At 41.7% G+C, this 23441-nt stretch overlaps 1 protein-coding gene across 2 annotated transcripts in view; it reads right to left on the reverse strand.

Annotated features, from left to right (window-relative positions):
- Positions 1 to 23441, reverse strand: part of LOC128376772 (kelch-like protein 29) — a 211363-nt gene that overhangs the window by 17237 nt on the left and 170685 nt on the right. For both annotated transcript variants that reach the window (XM_053336620.1, XM_053336621.1), the window contains exons 11-12: positions 15700 to 15882; positions 13230 to 13410 (exon numbers count right to left, since the gene is read on the reverse strand). In XM_053336620.1, coding sequence (XP_053192595.1) covers positions 13230 to 13410; positions 15700 to 15882 — 364 coding nt within the window. The remainder of the gene's footprint in view (positions 1 to 13229; positions 13411 to 15699; positions 15883 to 23441) is intronic.

The following is a 23441-nucleotide window of genomic DNA, read 5'->3' on the forward strand; positions in this document are numbered from 1 at the left end:
ATGACTAATGACTGTGGTGATGACCTGATTTTTCCTCTAGCCACTATTTGTGGTTTGCCTCAATAACCATTGGTTGGACTTCCATGACATTTGCTTAATGTCCCCACCAGGATGAACTGTAACAGCCTTGGAGATCCCTTAACTCTTCATCTAGTGCATCATCAGGTAAAAAATTTAATTGGCTAATACTTTGGCTTATAAACAAACGTGCAAAAATAATGACATTCCCATCAGCCTGAGCTGTACTTCATGTTTAGCGCTTATTAGTGAATGCTTACATGCCAACACAGTCAACTCATATGGGGTAAACAGTAAACATTACTGATGTAGGGATGCTTATGTTAGCATTTATCTCAGCCTCATAGAGCCTCTAGCATAGATGTGCACACCCTTATTAACTGTTTCTGGTTTATTTATTTAGTTTACACTGTGTTTCTCCACTTACTGCATATTTGTGGATGTGCATTAACTAACTGTACAACTTGGGAATATAAAGATGTGGACTGTCTTCTATTTTTCCACATTGCTAGCCACACCCCTGCCCCTATCTGATATTGTGTGTCATTACCGGTAAATAAAAAAAAAATCCTAATATACTATACAAATATTTGAATGCAGTGCCATGTTTGACAGTAGTTTGATTCTATACTGCCATCCTTACAGGCACAGAAAGAGAGGGGGAGCCCGTGAATGTGAATGAATCAATCCCTTATCATAGCCCCTCTGTTTTCTGTCAGAAGTAATGAACTGAGAGGTTGCGATTTGGCTTGAGGAAAACAGCGCTTCTGTGAATCAGCTCTAGCCTGGAGGGCATTTAAAATAATTTGCACACAGATACAGGCATCATTTGCTTACATTAACATTTTTCATGTTTGCCAAGAAATGTTCATTAGTAGCTAGGTGGGGGAAATCTCAACAGCATGGCATAAACTACTCTATGGAGTCCTGGTAAGAAGAAAGAAAAAATGCTGTTGAAATTGAACTTTCAGTTTGAACCAAATGAGGCTGCAGATTTGTATTTTGCATATGGCTGTTTTGACAAAGGAAGCTGCTGATAGTGACATTGGATGTTCATTTAAAATCATCCAACTGTGACATTTTGGTTTTTTTGCATATTTGCTTGTATCTCATCCAAAATGTTTTCCTCACACCTGGGCAAGATCACTGCGTGGATGAGGATGAAAAAAAGGAAAAGAGGTAGGGAAGGACACTGAGGAAAAAAGAGGGGGTAAAGAAGAGGAAACAAAACCAGGAAAGGTGAATGGGGATAATATTTTTTTTGCATTAATTTGTATGTCTATCAAGTCAGGCAAAAGATAAAGGCACATGAAGGTGAACAGAGAGAGCATCCATTTTGCAGAGGAGGAGGAGTGAGAGTCTATCTGTGTTGTGTCAGCTGCCATCTGTGTGTCAGAGCACATCACAGAATGTGTGAGGCCTGTGCCCACACCTCCGCCATCGCCCTGCTGTCTGTTGGGCACCAACACTCACACATACAACAAACCACCGTCGTCACTCTTTTTTCTCTGACTCACTCTCTTTTGGCTATATTTTGCCTACACTTGGAAACATGCACACATACAGTACAGTAGCACACAGTTGCTTTTTTGAGTCAAAGGTTGGTGGGCGACTTCTTTATATCCAATCTGTGGTGGGTGAGTGCTCCCCCTGTTGTAAAAGGTGCAATGCATTCTCCTCTACTGATGCTATTGTTGGTCAAAAATATCAGTATCTCTATATATTCTCTACAGCGATTTTCTGTCTCTATGATTGTTAAACATAAGGTTTACTGTTTTTTTAATAGCTGAAAAATGTCTTCTACCTGCACTAGAATTATCTCTCAGAGACTATCTTTGTAAATAGAATACGCCACTGAGAACCAAAATGGGCCCAGAAATGGAGTTATTATTTAGATGCTATAATGTGACGCCATGGTTGCTAAGAGACATACTTATTATGGCTTGGGTTGCAGTGTAAATATACAGTTGGCTACAGTAAAAAGGTATATTGTGAGTTTAGCAGCAAACATAGAGAGGTACTGGAGATTATTTTATGATCCAAACATTTAATCTAAAACACAATATAGCTGTTATACTGATTTTTTTTTTAATACAGAGGTCTTCAAGTCAAGTGAAGCAGGAGCAACAGGTACAAACCCACCTTTTGCTATGCTCTATTTCACAAATGACAGCACTCTGCAAATTGTCAGGGATGAAAACAAAAACAGCAGCTTTGTGACAATTAATTTGCACTCGTTTGTATGCACCTCTACTCCCCCTGTTGATTTATTCTACATGTGACAGCTGTTTGTAACTGTGTTCCCTCACTCCGGGTTGCTAATCAATGTCTGACAGTGAGATCTACTGAGTCCTACTTTGTAGAGAAAGGGCGCATCGCTGCTCAGAAATGTAAATGGTTGGGTGTTCGTTTCCTATAAGAGGCGCATCATTTTGCTGAAATCCTTGCAGCTATATCTGGGGAACTGTGAGGAACACAAAACAACAGTTGCTCCTCATTTTAACACATGACATGAATGACTAGTGATGCACTCTCCAAGACTCCTGTTGGCATCAGCCTCAAAACTAAAAAGCAAGAAAAATGCATTCCCATGTTTTGTTTCTTGGACTGGATTATACCAGCTATGTGTAAATCCATCATTATGTTTGAGCGCAAAGTCCCTGCTATGTTCTTAGTAGCAACAATTTCAAACTAGCACCTGTGAGAGAAATTACACATACAGTACAACACATACAGTATAAGTGTTTGAAACAGTGTTTGAACAAGTTTGAATATCTTTCTTTTTTAACACATATCTACTTATACAGTTCATTTTCACAATGTAATCATCTTTTTTTTAAAATTTCAGTCTCTATCATTCTGAACAGTTAACTCTTTAACTCAGATATTCTGCTGTGAAAGACATCTTAGTCAGAGTGTGAACAAAGAATAACCGATTCAGAAATGCCAAGGTTAAAGGTACAGATAAGAAAGTGTGAGAAGGTGTCCAGTCAGATGGTCCCAGTGGATGAAAAATGTATTAACGGTCTCTCAGCGGCTGCAAGAATCTCTCCAGGAAGGAGAAACACAATAAGTTACAGACAATGGACGAGCTGCAGTTTTTAATTACTTCTGAGGGTGACGAAATGCTTTGTAGCTTTTATTCCAGCTGGCTATACATTGTGTGTTTCACTCTGCCTCTTCACTCTTTGTCTAACAAAGACACTACTTTGTGTGCATATATATTAAGATGTGACAATATTGTGAGAGATCTTTGTCTCGTACTTCTTTCTGAGAGTGAAATAGCAAAATTGCTACGACACTCCATTAAAACATACAAAATGTCAAGCTGGTAAATATCCATGTATGGGTACTGTAGCTTATGTTTCAGAGTTAATCCTATTCAAGCTATTTAGAATCAGTGGCTATTATCTGATTATGCTAACCATAGCTGGCGTTATTTGGTCATTTAATCATTTGTAATTTTATTAAAACTCTCCTCTGCTATTTTTGTGAAATGTGATTCAAAATCTTCCTGGTTTACAACATAATAAAAAGCATCTTGTTTGTGACCATATTCCCTTTTTTTATAAACCAAATGTGCCACAGGCCGGCTGTGGCCCTGGAGGTAGAGTGCGGTCGTCCACTAATTGGAAGATGGTGGTTCAGACCCTGGCTCTTCCAGCCTGCATGTCAGAGTGTCCTTGGGCAACATACTGTACCCCAAATTGCTCCCAAAGTGAGTGTGTGTGACAGAGTATTAGATTAGATCCTGATGAGCAGGTTGGCACCTTGCACGGCAGCCTCTGTCATCAGTGTATGAATGTGTGTGTAAATGGGCGAATGTTGACATGCTGTGTAAAGCGCTTTGAGTGTTTGGAAGACTAAAAAGGCTCTATTTAAATACAATCCATCTGTATCAGCAAACTCATATTAGCTTTATTGTATATTAACAGTAACAATAAATAGGTGTAAATAATAAATACCAACTGATCTCTATGTAAACTCTAGTTTGTGTGGTGTTTGGTTTAATTAACTGATGCATAAATCTACAATTAGTGAACACTTACATTATAACTAGGTTTTTATTTTACAGCAGCTGGTGCAACAGGTTCTTGTTCCCTGGACATGTTTGGCTCGTGATCTTTAAACAAATCAGTGTCTACTTCTGAGTTCTTGTCACAGGTAATGGTTGTAGTGTGGAAGGTTAATTTTTTTCATCTTGTTTTGTTTGAAGGAGAGGGCAGAGGAGCTGTGTTTGCTATTTGCTAATAGTACACACACCGGACAGATTGTTTATGATGACATCTGGGGATCTGATGGAGTCCTGCTCTCCGTGTGGAGGGTCTCGGAGTGTGTTCATCTGACAGATTGAAGTCAAGGTCAGCCAAAAGACACACACACACACACACACACACACACACACACACACACACACACACACACACACACAAAACACTCCACTGCCATCACTGTAGAAGAACAACACACCCACACAACTCATTAACTCTGATGGATTACAGCACATTTCAGGCTAATAACAGACATACGTGTACACACCATACATACATGCACACACACATGCACACGCGCATGCATGCACACACACCAGCCTATGGCAGCGTAAACAAACACAGATGGACACAGACCTGTCACCTCAGTGTCACCTTCAGCTAATCCTTGTGAGACAGGGAGCGATCCATCCACTGGCCACACAGATTTACCCATAATCCCTGTGAATGAACTCATTCAGAGCAGAAGTCTAACTCAATGTGTGAGTACACAATCTGTTCATGTTTGTATACATGCACACACACACACACAGACACACACACACACACACACACACAGACACACACACACACACACACACACCTTATGTAGATAAACTGCAGATATAATGTACAGCACTCATGTAAACTTATAAAGGCACCTTGAAAGACTATCAAGAGGAGAATTAAGGGAACCATGAAAACAGTGACTGTGTGCTCTTTTAGTGCCTCTATGTATGTGTGTGTGTGCGCACATTTGTGTGTGCGTGTGTGTGTAAACGCAGATTTAATTGGATGGGAATGTCACGTAGGACAGGGGACATGAGTGCTGCCAGTGGTGTAGGTCGTACACCAATTACTGCTCCGCGTTCTTCAAAACTAGACGGGAGATGGAAGACTGAGACCCCACTTCATTACCAAAGTAAGCCCCTGTGTTGATAACAGCCATGTAGGGCAGCACCATGGGGGCGTGGGGTGATGGGAATGATGGGTAGTGGTAGTAGGAAGGGAGTGGCGGTAAAATTAAAATTGACACCCAAATTGCTGGTAAGAAAATGTGTCTGCAGCCAAAGCTTAAATTGCTTCATTGTGGTTTAAGGAAGCTACTAATGATGTCACTGACTAACATGTAAACAGTAACAATAAATGAAGGACAAAAATAAAATTCATTGAGATTCTTGCACTGCAAGAAAAACATGGTAAAACCCTAAAATGTCATGGGAATTTGCTATTTGTCCAGAAATGGAGGCAAGTCCCTACATAACACTGTTTAAACAGAAGTCCCCACAACATGAGCAATACCTGGTATGCACACACACATGCATAGAGAATATATATATATATATATGCTCTATGCTATGGTGGTTTGAGGGGAAAAAGAGGGAAACTATTTACTTAACTGAGATAAGTGAATATGTATTAGAAAGAAAAAATGGGTTCCACAGCAAAACATAGTTATTCTCATTTTTGGAATTTAAAACAACATTGATGGCCTCTATTAAGCAACCTCAATACTGTTATATGCTATCAGTCTTGCTTGAGTAACCCGTTCACTGACTGTAGGGGTATTTTCCATACATTAGTATACATCCAACACTGTGTACAGCTGCCTCTCTCTCTCTCTCTCTCTCTCTCTCTCTCTCTCTCTCTCTCTCTCTCTCTCTCTCTCTCTCTCTCTCTCTCTCTCTCTCTCTCTCTCTCTCTCTCTCTCTCTCTCTCTCTCTCTCTCTCTCTCTCTCGCTCTCGCTCTCGCTCTCGCTCTCTCTCTCTCTCTCTAGGCCTGTACACAGTTGAAAAAAAACACTGTGTCTGCACTTATCTTGTGTTTATGTGAGCACCTTCACCTTGGACGCACACACATACACAACAAATCTATATATAACAACTAACCCCCCCACCTCCAGTGTCGATCCCTCCCCGGGTGCCAGCGAAGTGCGGTGGCTAGATATTGCAATGGTTTGCCAGAGCTATGCTTTCTAAAGGTCAGTTGTCGCTTCCTCCTGAGGGGGATGGCGAGCTGCCTGCCAACCATCTCAGGGGCATCTGTCACATCCTAACCACTGATAATTAGCCAGCAACACACGACTGACTGGATGACTGACCGGGTGACTGGGTGGTAGTCTGATGAGAGGGTAGAAGTTTTTATGTGTGTGCATCTGTGTGCCTTTTGGCATAGAAAGATGGAGGGTGAAAGAGAGAAACATAAAGAAGAAAAAGGCACAGAAGCAGAAAGAAGGCAAGAGAAAAATGACTTGCCAGTTGGTAAAGGCTGGAAATTGTCCAAAGTGCCAGCCCATCGTTTATCAACGAGGCGGAAGCACATACAGTTTGTACTACTCATTACCTGCAGCCTCTCTCTGCCTTTCTCTAATACCATCCTCGGGCACACCTACTGCTGCTTGCCAATCTTTCTCTCTAGCTGTCACGCACACACATACACGCACAAACAAATGCACAATCTCTGCACCATCTACCCTCGGCGACCCATTAGAAGACAATGAAGAGGAGACACTGTTTTTACTCAAGCATGTTAGACAGATATGACATCACCTGGCCCCAAATACACCCATCATCTCCTGCCCACCTCATCAGCGCAGCGAAGAGACAGAGGGAGCAATGGGACGAGAGACGCAGGAGACAGTGTGGAGAGTGTGGTTAAAAGAGGAAACTGGGGGGAGGCATGGAGGGAGGTGAGGAGGCATGGAGAGAGTTGAAACATAAGAGCGATATGATGATCTGCTTGATGTAGGCCTGATCTCTTTCCAACCTAGACCTAAAATCAGTACAGCAGGTCTGCCATGGAGCTGGGAAATGACTGGGCTTGTATACAGAGTACACACACACACACACACACACACACACACACACACACACACACACACACACACACACACACACACACAAAGACAAAAGGTTTCTTTCTGTCAACACACAACTAAAAAGTGCACTTACATAAAGGTCTGTAAATATATAAAGCCTCAATTACTGACAACTTTCAAATGCATGTTATGCCATTTTAGGTGCTTTATTATATTTTTTTCTGTTGTTCCAGGCAGTCATTAACTTCTGTTCTGTGTGGCAGGAAAATCAATTAGGTTTGAGTCTCTAAATTGTGTAATCCATCAAAGTGAACATCAAGTCTGCGTAATTTTTTTTCGTACCAAGTGTGTTAATTAGGGCTGCAACTACTGATCATTTTCTTGTCATTTTTTTTGATTAACTGATTGTTTGATTAATAAAATCTGAGAGAATAGTGGAAAATGTGGATCAGTTTCTTACAACCCGCAGCTGACATCTTCATATTGTTTGTTATGTACATCCAGCCGTTAAAAAAATTGCATCATAAATGGGAGGGAATAGATATGATAGATTGATACCCCTCTCATGTTTGTATGCTATAGGAAGCTAGAGCTAGCATGCAGTTAGCTTAGCTTGGCATAAAGACCAGTCACTATACCTTATCAAAAATAGTTCCAGCACATAAATCCCCATAAAACCCCAAACTCTTGTATTATGTCACTTTTTGTTTACAGGGCCAGGGTAGCTGTTTCCCCCTGCTTCCAGTCTTTATGTTAAGTTAAGCTAACTGCCTGCTTTTTTGGCTAACACTAATAATGATAAGTAGTAGTAATAATATAGATTCTATTTTCCAATTATCTCGCTCAACAATAATGTAACACTGACAAAAATGAATGCACCTTAATGTTCGCTAGGATGAATTACACAACTAGGACAAGTTCAAAGAGTTTGCTGAAGTATTGCTGAAATAAATGGAAACCAATGAATGCCTGGATGTAAAGCAGCGTGATTTTACAAATGATTAGCTACGATGTTAAATATACATGACTGGTAGGAAATGAGAGCTGTGTAAAGGAGGAGGGTGAGTAGGACAGACAGACAGACAGAGAGAGAGAGAGATGTGAGAACTAAAAATCACAACTGACATTTCAGAGGGGAGAAGGGTACCATCGAGGGGTAATGAGGGTGTGTGTGTGTGTGTGAGTGTAGGGGAGGGATGGTGGGTGGAAGGGGGCGGTTGCTGGCGTAGAGTTGGAGGGTGAAACCAGTGCCTTGACAGCACAGTAGGGGCCAGCGCTGTGAAGTTGGTTAATCCTGAGGAGAAGGGGATTAGCTCGGCAGGGGGTAACCGCCTCAGCAGGGGGGATCTGGGAGCCCGTTGTCCCTGACCACAGTGTCATGCTGCGGGGCTACAGGGGCTGGCTGTCCCCATCACCACCCCTCCCCTCCCCTCCAAAACTAGCTCTAGGCACTGTCTGACCTAGTACGTGGAAACAGATCTACACAGTTACAAACACATAGACATATAAAAAGACATGCACAACAGCTCATCAGTTCGTTATTGCTGTTGAGAGGCTGGAGGGGCTGAGAGAGAAGAGTGAGGGTGTCTTCACATGAGCCTATTGGTTCCAGTATGACTGATTGTGCAGAGCTCATAGGCCCACCTGGGGGCTGCTGCATCTACACTCTCCTTCTCATCATCACCCCTTGGCTCCGTGCTGCTAAACTCTTCTTGGCTCACCCCTCCTCTCTTTCTGGACTCTTTCGCTGCAGGGTCCTGAACACCTGGGGCCACAGAGCTGCGGGACACTCCGTTGTTATTAGCATCAGCATCATCGACTTGCTGATTATTTTCACACTGTCTCCAAAAGAGAGTGCTGTTGGGCAGAGAGCTGAAATGGACAATGGAAGACTTCCACCTCTAAGTCAATGTGTTGAATGTGTGAGAGAGCTACCTGTGTGTCCATACACATGTCGCCTGTGTGTTTAAAAACGCATCTGCATTACAGAAATGAGAATCTAGATGTGGACAGCCATGATCTCCTCTTACTGGCACTTTGACAGCTTGTTTTTTGCCTGCAGACAAAGAAACAGATCCCTGTCAGAGCATGCTCATACGGCAGCCAGGAGGCAAGCCCTGCCTCGCCACAACTCAAAGAGCTGCTGACGCCTTTTCCTTCTATAAGTGTGACACAAGGTCCCTCCCACCCCTGGTGTCCCACAGAAGGGGACCTTTCTCTGGGTGACTGGCAACCCAGCATGCGGACTACCCGTGGACTTTGAGTACTTACAATAAAGACTTGTCAGTTCATGGAGCGGCCCACAGAGGAATTCAATTAACTGTGTGCAGCGTGAAGCAGGATGAATCCTCCCACTGAAATTTCCATCTCCCTGTATGTTCTTGGTCATTGTTGAGGTGATGAAATGTCCAAGGAGACATTCAATGCTTTGATTACGACCTTGCCTTGATGACCTTTCAGGAGAGCTCTCCAGGATTCGCCTCCTACATCAGCCAACATTGTTGAAACAGCCCATTATGCTGGTCAAAAGTATATGTAACTTAATAGAAAAAATACAACTCTGAAGCAATAGATGGAGGAGGGTTGTGTAGGATAAAGCCAACTGTTAAGTCAGAGCAAGGCTGATCATTTTAAAGGAGCTCAACAACCTTCATGGAGATAGAAAAACTACAAAACGATGGCTGTTTAATTAAGCTGGAGATAAACAACTTGTATAAGTTGTTGGTTTCTCCGCACATTTTACAAGTCAAATATTCATATAATGAAAGGTCATTTTAGGTTTGAAAACTTAAAAGCATATGGAACATGATCTTTGCAAACTCCTTCAGACTTGTTAGCCAAATAGAACAACATCCCTGATGAGAAAAGCTAGTCGCTATACTCAGTGTCGTGTTGCTAACAGTCTTCATGCAATATTAACTTGCAACAGAGCTTGGAGGACGCACAAACCTGTGCATAGTGCGCAATAAATAAAACAAAACCATCTGTGATTGACACATCATTAGACACCCATGAATTATTCAATATCTGCAATCATATTGGATTGCCAAAGGATCAACATGCTGAGGAGCATGCAGGCCCAAGGTACCTGATTGCAAGTTAAAAGCCTCCTGAACTCGACTGCTTCCATCCCTAAAAATCTGTCAGTCATTAGTGTAGAGAGCGGAGACGGGAATAAGCCTGCTCAGTCCTCTGAGTGTTGATTTGGACCTCCTGCCGTTCCCAAAGAAAGGCTGCATCCTACTAGCTTTGAGATGGCTCTGATTGAAGACATAATTGTGAATGTGGGTGAATTTCACGGTTAGGAGCGTGAAACCCTCAGTGAGATGGATGGAGAGATGGGGAGCGAGGAAGGACTGCAAATTAGGAGTCAGGGTGCTGAGAGTCAGAGCTGGAAGGTAAGAGAACTTGGCTGGGGCTGGCTGATATGTAGACACACACACAGGCACGTAAATAGTAAACAGAAGTGTGTGCACAGAGGCATATATTTGTACATATACTCTAGGAACAATGAGCACTGAAACAGAATTGTGTGCAGAAATACAGATGCATACACAATGAAAAACACTGGCTGTGTGTAAATAATTTCCACATCAATCACTCTATGAGCATGCCTGTGAGGTCTTACTTCGGTTAATCAGCTGACAGAGAGACTCACTGATGTTTTGTTTTTTTTGTAGTTCCTGACAAAGACGACAAATTAGGACGTTCTAATTTCTTCACAGCTTTACATTCTCAGAGAAAGAGATAAAGAAACTCTTCAGAAGGGATGTAGGGTTGTTGAAAAGTTCTGTAGTTTAAACTTTTTAGAATTTGTTTTCTTAAAATGGTGGGAAAAAAAATTGTTTCAAACAGTTTAAATGTGTGCTATGGCTTGAACATAATGGCTTGGGTATTTATGCTTATGCTTATGGAACAGTTAGTCATGTTCTCATTTAGATTAATGGATAAATACAAAAATTTTAATAATATATTTGTGACAGACAACTTTATGAACAGAGTTGTAAAATAATAACTTAAATTATGTATAAACCACCACATTATAGATGTAGATAAGATTAACTTTCTCTCTAGAAATATACAGTAGATATGTAAATATTTAGCTTTGCAGAACACTTTGACTATTCAATCAGTTTCATAATGCAGTGAAAATATTGCTGTCTAAGTTGGCTACAAGCATACTTTTTTTAATTGAAAGCTTAACATCACCAATGCTAGGGATATAATTTCTTCCCCCTCAAAACTTGAACTTTAAAGTACTGTAACATTGCATACCAATCAGGTTTTAACAGCATGAAAGAAAAAAAAAAGTCCAACCTTTTCCTTTGTCATACCCCCTTTGTTGCCTTTTTTCATATTAAATAGAAATAGATGTTGTGGTCTTCACAAAGATGCATGCAGCTCACACTGCAAATGTTAACTATTAGATCAACGTTCATGAAGATATTGACAGCAGGTCAACCCATCTTGTCAGAATAAGGTAGGCTACTAAAATAACATAATAAAATGGAAGTCTGAACCAATGAATAATGCATTTGTAATCATAATATCTTGCCTAAAGCACCAACTTTCTACTATTTAAACATTTTACTGCAAGAATAGCAAGTCTGACTGCATTTTGACTCTTGCTCCACATAGCGGTTTCTAAAAGACAAAATAAAAGCCTGTGTTGCTTAGAAACAAGCCCATTGACTGCTCCGATAATTTGCCCAAACAGCTTGAGAGACCTGTTAGCTTTTACATGATAAGGCTGGTGAACACAACCCTGACCCCTGTGTTACAAATGGTTTGCTTCAGCCTAGGCACCATGCATTTTCTTCCTTACAATTACGAGTTGAACTATTTTGTTCGTTGTATTGGTTATTTCTCCCTAGTCGGTGCACCTTGTGAGAGGGCAGCACTAGGGCAGTAATAACAAGCAGAGGAAGCCTCTGGCAGTTCTTGGAGAGAGGCAAAGTAGGTTAAAGTTTTACAGTGCTGATAATTGAGTCCAGTTCCTGAGGACCCTGGAGAAGCTTGATGATTGCACGAAAACGCACACAGGGGCACAGGCAGAGAAACACATACAAACACATCACACCGTGAAACGCTGATTTCTTTGGAGCCGTGAATGCCCTAGATGCACTGGCAGCTCTCAAATTAAGCAGCTCAGAGACAGAGGAATCAAATGCGTTTCCATTACGGGGCAAATATTCCATCTACCCCCTGTCATAACGACACTGTATGGCAGCATTATGGGGAAATATCAAATTAGGCTGTTTCATTTGGAGGACTGTTGTGCATTGCGAACAGCTTTGGAGATCAATTGAGCTGCTAGGTAATGAGCAGCAGCGGCCTGCTCTAATATACTCAGTAATGTTCTTTTGATTGCTTTGGTTAATCTCGCTCAACCGTGCAGGGGAGGTAGCCCCTTCTCTGCTGAAACTCACTCGTCAGCCCAGGTTAGAGGGAAAAAGAAGAAATGGGGGTCTTTGTTGCAAAAGTCAAGCAATATCAATGATGTTATTAAATCTGGAAAATACCTAGTCATGTTTTATGCCACTATGAATTCATTACAGTATATTCCAAGAGCACACTGTCTACATCTGATTTTATGCTAAAGAGTTTCAACAAACACAGAAAAAAGACAAGAAAACCCCAGTTGAATAGGCCTCACTGGGCGACCTTCAAATGAAGTGTTGGTGATGTGTCGATGCTGAAGTGGATGAAATCAGTCATAGTATACTACTTTGCCTGTAAAAGTAAATCCTCTCACTCATGGACCAGTCACAAACAAGTAAAAGGCACTCTGTCGTTCCCCAACACTCACAGCTGTGACCATTTAATATGCTCAGGCTCAGATGCATTCCTCTGCACCTTTTGCTCTCACAGAAAATGCTAACAAACCTGTCCAACCACTTTTGCAATATGCTCACCGCACTACTGCATGCCACACCATCTGCCACATTTCGCTGCGCAGTGTGAATATTTATTTTCTCAAACTGGATTTCTCAGCATCCACCTACTTTTGCGGAATCATCGACACACGCCTGGAGATGGCTGTCAAATTGGGGTGAGGGCTGCACAGGACTGTGCATTCACCAGCTGGGAGATGCTGGAGGTGTTTGTGGACAGCCTGCTGTTGAGACTGCGTGACTCTTACCTCTCCACATGGTCCAGGTTCCCGGATACACCCAGTCCTCCGATGGCGTACAGTTTGCCATCATATACCAGGCTGTTGTGTCGGCAGCGGGCTACGGTCATCCGGGACACCAGATTCCAGTTGTCCAGCAGGGACATGTAGCACCACACATCAGCCACCATCACACCAGACTCTGTACCACCTGAAAATATGAATAACAAAGGTTACTAAGGAAGGCATGAGTGATCATCACTACAAGTTGGTACACAGCTGGAAGGTAGTATATACATCCAAAATATGGCATCAAATTAGGGGATGATGATTAAAATATTGATTTTTTTCTCCACAGAAAACTGGCTGAAAGTTGTTGCTACTGTGCGACAAGTCAACCACTCAAACTCCAAAACTGTACTTGTTTCAGTTTGCTTCAAAGCAGCCCTGTTAGCTGTGTAGTTTGACATGTAACACCAGCCGTGACTTCGGTGACCCTGTTCCAAGTGTGCAGAAGGTTACAGACCGGAGCCTGTTGATTGGCTAGCTAGAGTACCCCTGATTTCCCCACTGGCTGTCTGACTCCCGGCGGACACATGCAGACCTGTTCCAATGCCCAAACACAAATTTACATTTATATGAAAAGAGGGAGCGGAAAGGTACATGCAGGACAAATCCTGTTGCAATTCCACGGTGCAATGTCAAGGTCTGAGTACCGTGCAAGATTCTCGCACAAATGGACCGTGGAGGGAGAAATTCAGTCTACCTCTGGTGGAGCAACTTAAAGGTGTCTCATAGAGGGAGTGACAGAGTGCACAGTGTGCCGCTATAGAACAAAACAACGTCTGTACGGCCAGACTGAGGGGAAAAAAATTAAGTTAAATAAAAACCTCCACAGAAGGTAAATAGGAAAGCCATTCTATACAAAAAGTACTCCTTTGAAAAGAAAGACTAAAGTTGTCAACAGTATTGGGCACAGTAAAGCTTTCAAAGCAACCGATGAGTAAGCTTCAAGGCCAGCCACCCTTTTAAAACTCTTTAACTGTTTCACAAAGACTCCATAAGTGGGTGATGGCCTGGGGAGCTTCTTTTTGTTGATTCATAGTGCTTACAGAAAGAAAATGTCGTCAGATCGTGACTGTCAAGTGTTATGGCCATTTGTCATAATCTTCTTTTCCTTCATTTACAACTATATTTTAACTATTTCTTTAATATGCTGCCTTAAATGCTGGTTACAGTATTATGAATGTACACTATGCCTTATAGATCATTTAATTGTTCATTATGACTAAATAATCCAAAAAACTTTACAGTACAAAAAGTTAGTATTTCCGTAACCATCCTAACCCGAGTTTTGATCTAAACTAGTTTTGTTGATATGACGGACTAGCTGCATAGTGGGGCTATATATGGAGCACTATAGTGGGGCTAGATGGGGCTATAGTACATCAAGAATTACAAAAATAAATTACCACACTTGACATTCAAAATTCTGTCTGACTTTTCTAACATTTGTCATGTTTGTCCAATCCTAAAGCTGATCTAGCCCTCTATAGTCTCCAATTGCCATAGAAACCTTCTATGGACTGGAATCACCTTGGCAAGTTGACATTGCTCAATGTATTGTTTCATCATCCAACAAGGTCCCAGACACTAGTGAAAATGATTAAGTGGAGGCAGGCATCCAGAGAGAAAGATTTAAAAGAGCCAGGGTGGGGCCACCAGTGATTTGCTACAGTAGTCTTATCTTACTCACTCCTGGCAGTGCTGTTATGACATGTTTGCCAGAGAGTCTTGTGTAGTAGTCTGTTTCCCCATTGAAGAGTGGCTCTTTATGCATTTAACACAGCCCTTTGTGGTTGGGGTTAAGTCTCAGGTTAGGTTACGGTTGGGCATCAAAGGAATAACTGGTTGGAGTTAGTGTGCAGGCCCAGGCTGAAGGGAAGGTTAAGGGGGGATACAGATTTCGACAGCAATACCACCAGCCAAACGAAGCCCCCTTTTAAAAAATTCTAAAAGAGGCTTTATTTGGTGCCAACATGAAGGCAAATTCTGGCTGAAATATTCTGTCAGTTATTCCCTGTGTGTGTTGCTTGTTTGTCAAAATGTGAGTTGTGCAGTTTCTGTGTTATTCTCCTTAGAATTTTTGAATTTTCTGAGCTTTAAAAAGTTGACTGTTGCATCTGTTGACTGCATCTAACTATGTTCTACACTACCTGTCAGAGTGTTGAATATTGTAGAAAAGAAGTCATGTGGTATCTACAACAGCAACTAACACATCCTGCATAGCATGCCTTTAATTTGCATCACAGTTCTTTTTTCCTGATATCTAGATGCAGGGATAGCCTCTACAAAAGCCAGATTATCACCTTTCACAACTACAGTGTGATGAACCGATGGTGCCCACTATCCTCCTGCTATCCTCCTGCTCTGTGTCCCTAAATAACTGCAACAAGAGAGCCACAATTGTGCTGTTGGAGTACTAGGCGATTTAGCTCACCTGACAGGTAGATGTTGTCTCCTGCCGAGATGACATTGAAGAACTCGCGGTCGTAGAAGGGCAGGCTGGCCAGCGGGTACCACTTACTGTTCTGTGGGTTAAAGCAGGTGACTGCTGTCAGGGAACGCTGGTTCATTCCGATAGCCTGACGCCCTCCCACCAGAACTATCACCTCTGCTACACCTAGAGGACAAAGGAAGCAGAGGAGGGTGGAGGAAGAGGATGACGAGAGTGGACAAAGGATGGGAAGAGAGGAGAGAAAGCAGGTCATCAGGGAAGGTTTCCACAAGTAAATAAGGGCCAAGATTGAATCAAAGGCTCTTTCAGACTGCCCAGTGCTGCTGTAAATAGTAACATAATGTTTTGTGGCATGTTGCCCAATGTTAAAGTGTTTACAGTATACAGCTTTCAGTGCAAGGTGAACATTTTTGTACATTTATTAAAAGCACTACTTTAAAAGAACCTTTGAACCTTTTTATTTTCAGACAACAAGCTTGATAGGCTGTGAGAGAATCAAATAACACGCAACCAGTCGTAGATTATGTGTTGTTTTGAATGCATCAGGCCTTGGCTGTCCCTGAGTCAATAAGCTTGTTGGGAAATGCTAAACAAAATGCAAAATAGAAAAGTTTCCTCTCGGTCTCAGGAATGCACTAAGTTAAAGAAAATAATACTCAATCACCAAGACTGATGGGGCTGTCATTTGTTTGGTTGCTGGCTATCTCTTGCATTCCCCCTTCCTGCAAATAATACAAGCACTAACCTTGCATTTACCCATCCACACACTCACGGTGAAACATAAACTGTTTGAGCATGGCATAAAAGAATCGTAAAATCAATAGGCGACAATCAATGTGTGTACATTTGTATGTGTAAATGTGTTGTATATGATACACACACACACATGCTCTGAGAACCTTGTGTGATTAAAGAAGATACTCGAAAAACACGCCTGGTGCTCATCCCTATTACTTCTCACCCGATCTCTGCCCTCAGACACGCATGCACACACACAGAGCTGGTGGATAAAGACACCAGTGATCCAAAACACACAAACAGGTTGGCAGGCTGCCACATGACTGTCTCAGGTCCTCTCAGTCTTCAACAGCAGGCTCCAGTGAGCAGGCAAGACGACGAGCCGCCAGACAGAAATGAGCTGTGTGTTTGAAAGCAGCAGGCAGGCGGGCAGAGGGAGGCAAGCCAGGGAGGGAGAGAAGGATGATAGGGAGAGATAGAGACAGTGTGAGAAGAAAGACAGCAAGAGAAAAAACAAAAAGGGAATGAGAGGAAAGAAAGACAGGGAGGGAGGGCTAATCTTCATACACTCCAAACCAAGGCTAACCACAGGTTTATCTGCTTGGATCGATAATTTTCCACACAGACACTCTCCTGACAGGCACATCCATAGGCGGCTGTGTTTTCCTTCTGCTTCTTTCAGTTAAAAAACTAAACCCTTGTTTTTTTTCAAGAGTTTCTTTTTTCCTTTCAAAGCTGGTAAAACAGAAAGCTTTTCTCTAGGAAGAGGAAAAGGGGTGAAAGAGGAGAAAGATACAAAAACTACAATGGGCTTTACCGAGGCTGAGCAAACAGACAGAGCAGTAAGCACTGCCTCAGACATATCGTGCACATACAGCTTAGACTTAGTGGACAGCTTAAAGCTGGCTGGCTCTTTTCCTTGGTAAGATTTTAAGAATGTGTTCCTCTGCGTAGGACAGAAAATAAAGTAATGGCTCAAGGAGAAATTGTGACACTGTCACTTCGAAGATGAAGGTCTGGTACACAAGCTAAAAAAAGGACAATCATGACAAAATGCAGAAGGCGTAGGAGACGCACAGGAGTCGCCGCCCTAACTGGCAGCATGTGAAAGAGATGTGAACTTGGAGGGCTGCTAAGAAAGATTTAAGTTGAACTCGTTCCCATCATGGGCCCGTTTTTACAGCTCCATGGCATCACGCCCCAGACTCAAAGCCTCAAACGGTCCTTAAGACCTCCAACAGACCTTGGATATTCAGCTAATAAATGGGAGTATGCTTTTGTAGGGCAGTCACAGCTGTTCTTTGAAAAAAAAAGTGAAAACAGGCTCTTTGTCTTCCCTCTCGTGAGCCTCCAACCATACCTACACACACACATTAATTATATTGACTTTGTTCTGCTATTGTTCTTCCTCTTGATTAGTATGCTGCTATTGCCGTACGTGTTTGTACGCCATTTCTCTTCATCACATGCTTTATTCAACTTTATTGGATTTTAAAAGTTTGACAGTTTTTCTGTGTTTTCATAGGATTACATTTCTCATCTCCTGTCTTTCATCCTATTTGCCATTTCAGTTTGTTTATATTGACTGCCTCAATTAACTTGGCAAAGTTTCTGTGTCTATGTCTGAGCCAATTTGGGATTTTCTTTCGTGGGTGTGCACATCAATCACTATTCTACCGTTCGAAGGTTGTTGTAATGTCTGCAGAGGTTCATATGTTTCAAAATGAGATATCAAATTTATTTTCATCTTAAAACATGGTGCAAGATGTACAGAATATTACATTTCCTGATGTTTCCCTTAAAACATGAAGACAATTTTTCATTCGTTGTTATTTTACATATAGAATTTACTCCTCCAACAACTTGAAGCCCCACTGTGTCTAATTAGAGAAACTTTAGCAATTCCACATGCTGCTTCAGTGTGATGAATTGTACTTCTTTGCACATGCAGGTCTTTATTATCACCTAGTACCCATGTGCAAGGTTTTTCTCTGCACTTTCCACTTGGCCAGACACGTCAAGGAGAGTCCGCATCTGGGCGTTGAAGCTGCTGCGCAGCTCTGACCCCTGAAGCCCTGAACACACTCACAAGCTAACACAACCCAACACCGGCCTGTCAGAACGCAACAAAACAGGAGAGCGGCACTGCTGACGGGGAGTCACGGCATCAGATCAGATGACTGCGTGGGTGAGTGTATGTGTGTATTTGTGCATATGTGCCAGCTTTCTCAGACAACGAAGCCTCACAGGGACGGCTGTCAGTCAGAGGCTTGATGCGAGTTGGGTAGAGGGATGAAGGGGATGGAGGATCGAAGGATGGAGACAAGCGGTTGGGGATGAAGGGATAACCAAGACTTGACAGCTCTTATTTTTCTTTTTCCTGGTGGAGTTTATACCCATGGTTGTTGGGGTGAAAATATGTCTCCTTCTGATTCTTACTGACCTTATGTTATATTTGTGGTATTTGTGGTAAATTGAACCTGTCTATTTTCAGGAAAGATTCAACTGAGCACACGTTTTGATTAACACCCTGCTAAAAGAAATGTATTTAAGCATAATTAAATTCTTAGTGTATAAGAGTACAACCTTTACCTTTGGGTACTGTGCAGCTTGAGAGGATGTGCCTCATTTGTGACTCTAGGCTAACACAGCTAAACTCAACTTGTACTCAGAAGCATTGTATTGTATTTGTAATAGGGTGGAACACTGTGGCAGCAAGCAATAAGATTTAACAGGGAATAAAATGGCAAAATTTGGACAGAGCCCAGTATTAAATCTCTCCGAAAGTGGTTTCTGTTGTGTTCTGAGGGGCGGACAGGCTGGTGTAAGAGCTGAATCCCAAATTAAAGTTGATGGCCACCCACGGAGCGTGACACACACGCATGCACACACGCACACACACACTCGAAAATACACCTCCCAACAATTTCTGCGTATTGCTTTCACCCAACTCGACTTTCAACTAAATGAAACTTATCTGTGACAGGAGCACGCCGCCCATGCTTTACCCCATGCTGGAACAAGCTGTATTCTCACTGTGGACATACATATACATAAACGCACAAACACACACACACACACACACACACACACACACACACAGTCACTCCAGAAAAGGAGAGGTTGAAGGAAAGATGAAGACAGAACAGGCAGATCCTGTTGTTTCCTCTTCCCTGCTGCCACACTGATTCTTATCTCACCTTGTTATGTGTCTGCTTGCTCTCTGCCCCATGCTGTGACCCTGCTTTCCTAATTCCTCGCCTTTTTTTTTTTACCCTGCGGCTAATACCTCTCTTTTCAATATTCCGTCCATTTCATCTTCACTCACTGCTTCCTATTATTTTACCTCATGCACCTTTTTCCCCTGTGTTTTTGCCTTTTTTGACCTTTTATTTAAACAGGCATACTTTTCTGCAGAATAAGTCGAAGGGATATTGCCAGGTTGGGTTGGATGGAGTTGCCCAGACACACACATTTACCCACTGAGGATTAAGTTGAGGGTACATGTGAGTCAGGAATCATCCTCCTAACATCAACTTTCCTTGGTCGTGGTTTGTATTACAGTAGAAACCCAACATACCAGTTCCAAAGTTCATTCTTGACCTTTGGTCACCTTATGACAAAAAAAATCTCACCTTAAGGCCCATTTAGTATCCGGTTATATTGCAGGAACTTCATTACTGCTGTTTCCACAATGACAAATTTTAGGAATTTTAAACCCCAACTTTTATGGATGAGGAGACCTGACAGTGCTAAAAAAAGAAGGGAGATATTGTAACATGTTCAATTTCTGTTTCAAGTGGGCGAACTAATGAGGATCAGGAAATATGATTAAAAGCTCCAGAACAGCAGCTCAATGGGCCTTGAAGTGACATTATTTTGTCAACTGGCTTGCTGTATTCTCCCGAAGCCTACTGCTGCTAAGACACTAAATGCAATATAAAAACATTTAAATCAACAAACGATAAAGACGACACTGTAATTTCCTTAAGCAGGCGTGTAGATTTACACCTGTGAAAACCGTAGAGATTAATTACAATCATTTTACTGATTCAAATTGGTTTGTTCAATTCAGTTAAAAAGAAAAATCTTTGTTTGATCTTCTTTCTTTAAGTTGAGCAATCAAATCACTGTTTAAACATGACTGTTTCATGATAATATCTATGGCTTTCACAGCTTTTCAGCAAGTTTAACCAATACTGGTTATTGTATTATGGCTAAACTGACTTTGTGCTTTCAGTCACCAGTGAGGGGAGCTCCAGTTTAAAAAGATTCTGACTGGGACAGTGACTCTGGTCTTTCAGTGTACTCAGTTCAACTTGAGAGTTCTAGTTGAGGATGTGTTTGTTCATGTGCAGAACACTTCAACTATATATTTAGTTACCTGTATTATCTTGTACAACAAGCCTACTTTACAGTGGGAGTTCCTTTTGCACAGTTCACATCTCAAATTGTCTGAGAGATTCAAAGTTCTTCTCCAACTCTGCTTCTCTTTATTTACTGTTCATCTCCTCATATGTGACTATTGAAGATTTAAATGGAAATCTGTAAATGATTCAATTTAACTGTGTACATTTATGCAGTTATGTTATAAGAGTTTGAGTTGTTTTTTTTAAAATTTGACTTCAACTTTAGCTTTATTATTATCATTTAGGAAATTGCCTTCATTTTCAGCCAAACATTATGACACAAATGACAGGAATACACTGATGACAATGAAAAAACTCCATCTGCTCTGGCGAAAACAAAATATGTCTACGTTTGAGTAAAGGTGACACATGAATAAATATGTGTGCGTAAATGTATTCATGTATGGGGAAAACTGGAAGAGCGCAGACTTTTACTCACAGGGTATCACAGCCATAGTGACACTGGCAGTCTGTCTCTCAAGGCTCAGAGCCATTTATATCTCACTGCTGGTCCATAACCATTTCTTCTTATCTCAGTCGCCTCTCTCTTTTGCGTTTTTTTCCCTTCCTAATCCGATGATTTCTCTCTTAGGGTGCTAATTTGCTATGGTGAGGATCAGGGGGCCAAAGGCGCCCAAATAATGTCAGGGCCCAGGGATGTAGAATGTGTATACTGTATATGTGCATGACTTTGACGGTGTGTGTGTGCATGTGTGCATTTTTGGATATGTGTTTATCTGTTGAGCAAAAACTGAATGCGAACCTTTTTTGTGGCCTCAAGTGCCCCCAAACTCCATTTAAAAGGTCCGTTCACTGTATCACTGAGTCAACTCTAGTAGTGAAAAGCTTTTCAAATGAAAGTGTTTTCAGCAAAGGGGTTACTCTATAGTCTACATCTCATCGGCTTATCAGAGAGCCTGCACACAGATGGAGAATCCTTTTTAGTTAAGAAAACAAGAGCTAGTCCTACTGTACTTGATCATGGATTATCTCCACTGAATATACTCCTCTGGCAAAAGAGGTCTAATACATTGTCCTCAAACTGATCCAAAACATCCTGATACAAAATTGATCCATCTATAATATCAGCTCAGTGTCTCCCTTGATCACTTTAAAATGCAATCTGAGAGACAGACATATTCATTCAGATACTCGAAAACCACCTGTCAGATGATAAATACTGGTTAAAAAAACACACACACACACACACACACACACACATAAAATCCTTCTTATAGTGCAACCAAACTGAAAAATGCAATTATTGATAGTGCTATGGCATGAGCTAACCAGCTAACCAGCTATGCAGTGTGATTTAAGTCCTCTCACAACAGTGGTGACTGGTCAACTTGTTGCTCCATTGAAAGTCATCTTGGACTCACAAACCACAGTTGAAAATGAAAAATGTAATTTGTCATGTAAATGATTATAATCAAAGCATGCAGTACTTGTACATGTTGTACTGTATTTTTGTAACAAAGATATATCTGTCCTCCTTTGCTTCTGAAATCCTGTTAAACTAACTATCAAATAATAATTGTGAAACACAGTAGTGTCAAAACATTGGTCTGCTTGCAAGATTTAAGGCCAGAAATCAGTAAATTATTTTGTCTCTAAAATTACATGTAGGTGATACAAGGTGATGGTGACACAGTTTTGTTTTTATTTGTCCATTTTTTGAGATTTATGCTTCTCCCCCAATGCAATGGGGGTGAAAGAAATGTTATTTGTGGAGCAACACTGAAAAATTACATTAAGAACCTAAAATAACCGGTGTCCCCAATTCACAGGATAATCCATACATCTTGCTGTGAACAATTTTTGGTGGAACTACTTTTTATCGAAGAAACAGTCCCTGTTGTGGTTTGTTATGTGTGTAACTGGGACATTGCGCCTAGAAAGAGATCTTGCTGTTTTTTAAATGTAATGTTTGGTGGCAGAAATCTCAAAGACAGTGATGCCTCAAAACTTGGGCAAATTTCGAAAAAAAAAGCATGGCAGGATAGATGTAAGTGAGAAAATATGATTTCTTGTAATTTTGGTGAACTGAACCTTAAAAGTCAGTGGTATTTGAGTGGTATTTGAATGTCACACATTCTGATTTCATAGACTCAGATAAGATACACACACACACACAACTAGATCTGCACAATCAGCACATGCAATGACACAGCTCTAAACAGTTTCACTCTGTCTGTTGAATATTGGATGAAGCCGAAGCAGCCTTCAAGCCTTGCAGCAGGTCAAAGTGCCAGATGTGGCATGAGCGATGGCAAGGCTGATCCATGTTCCTGTAAATGCTGCTCGCTTTAGGTTTGAGCACGAATTGCAGCTCTAGGAAGAAAATGAGTCAAGTTTTCTGGCAACGGCCGAGGCAATCGTTCACCTGCCCTCCTTCCCCCCCACCCCTCTACTTCCCCTCTCCCCACCCCTCTACTTCCCTCCCTCTCCCTCCCTTCCCTTCCTCCGTGGTAGCTCAGGCTGACAGTAGTCACTAGTCAAAAGGTCAAGCAGACGGAACCTTAATCTTGGCTGCAGCCCCTGCAGACATACAGACCAGAGGTTATCTAATCTGGA

The sequence above is a fragment of the Scomber japonicus genome, chromosome 17, assembly GCF_027409825.1.
Source record: "Scomber japonicus isolate fScoJap1 chromosome 17, fScoJap1.pri, whole genome shotgun sequence".
NCBI classification, from domain to species: domain Eukaryota; kingdom Metazoa; phylum Chordata; class Actinopteri; order Scombriformes; family Scombridae; genus Scomber; species Scomber japonicus.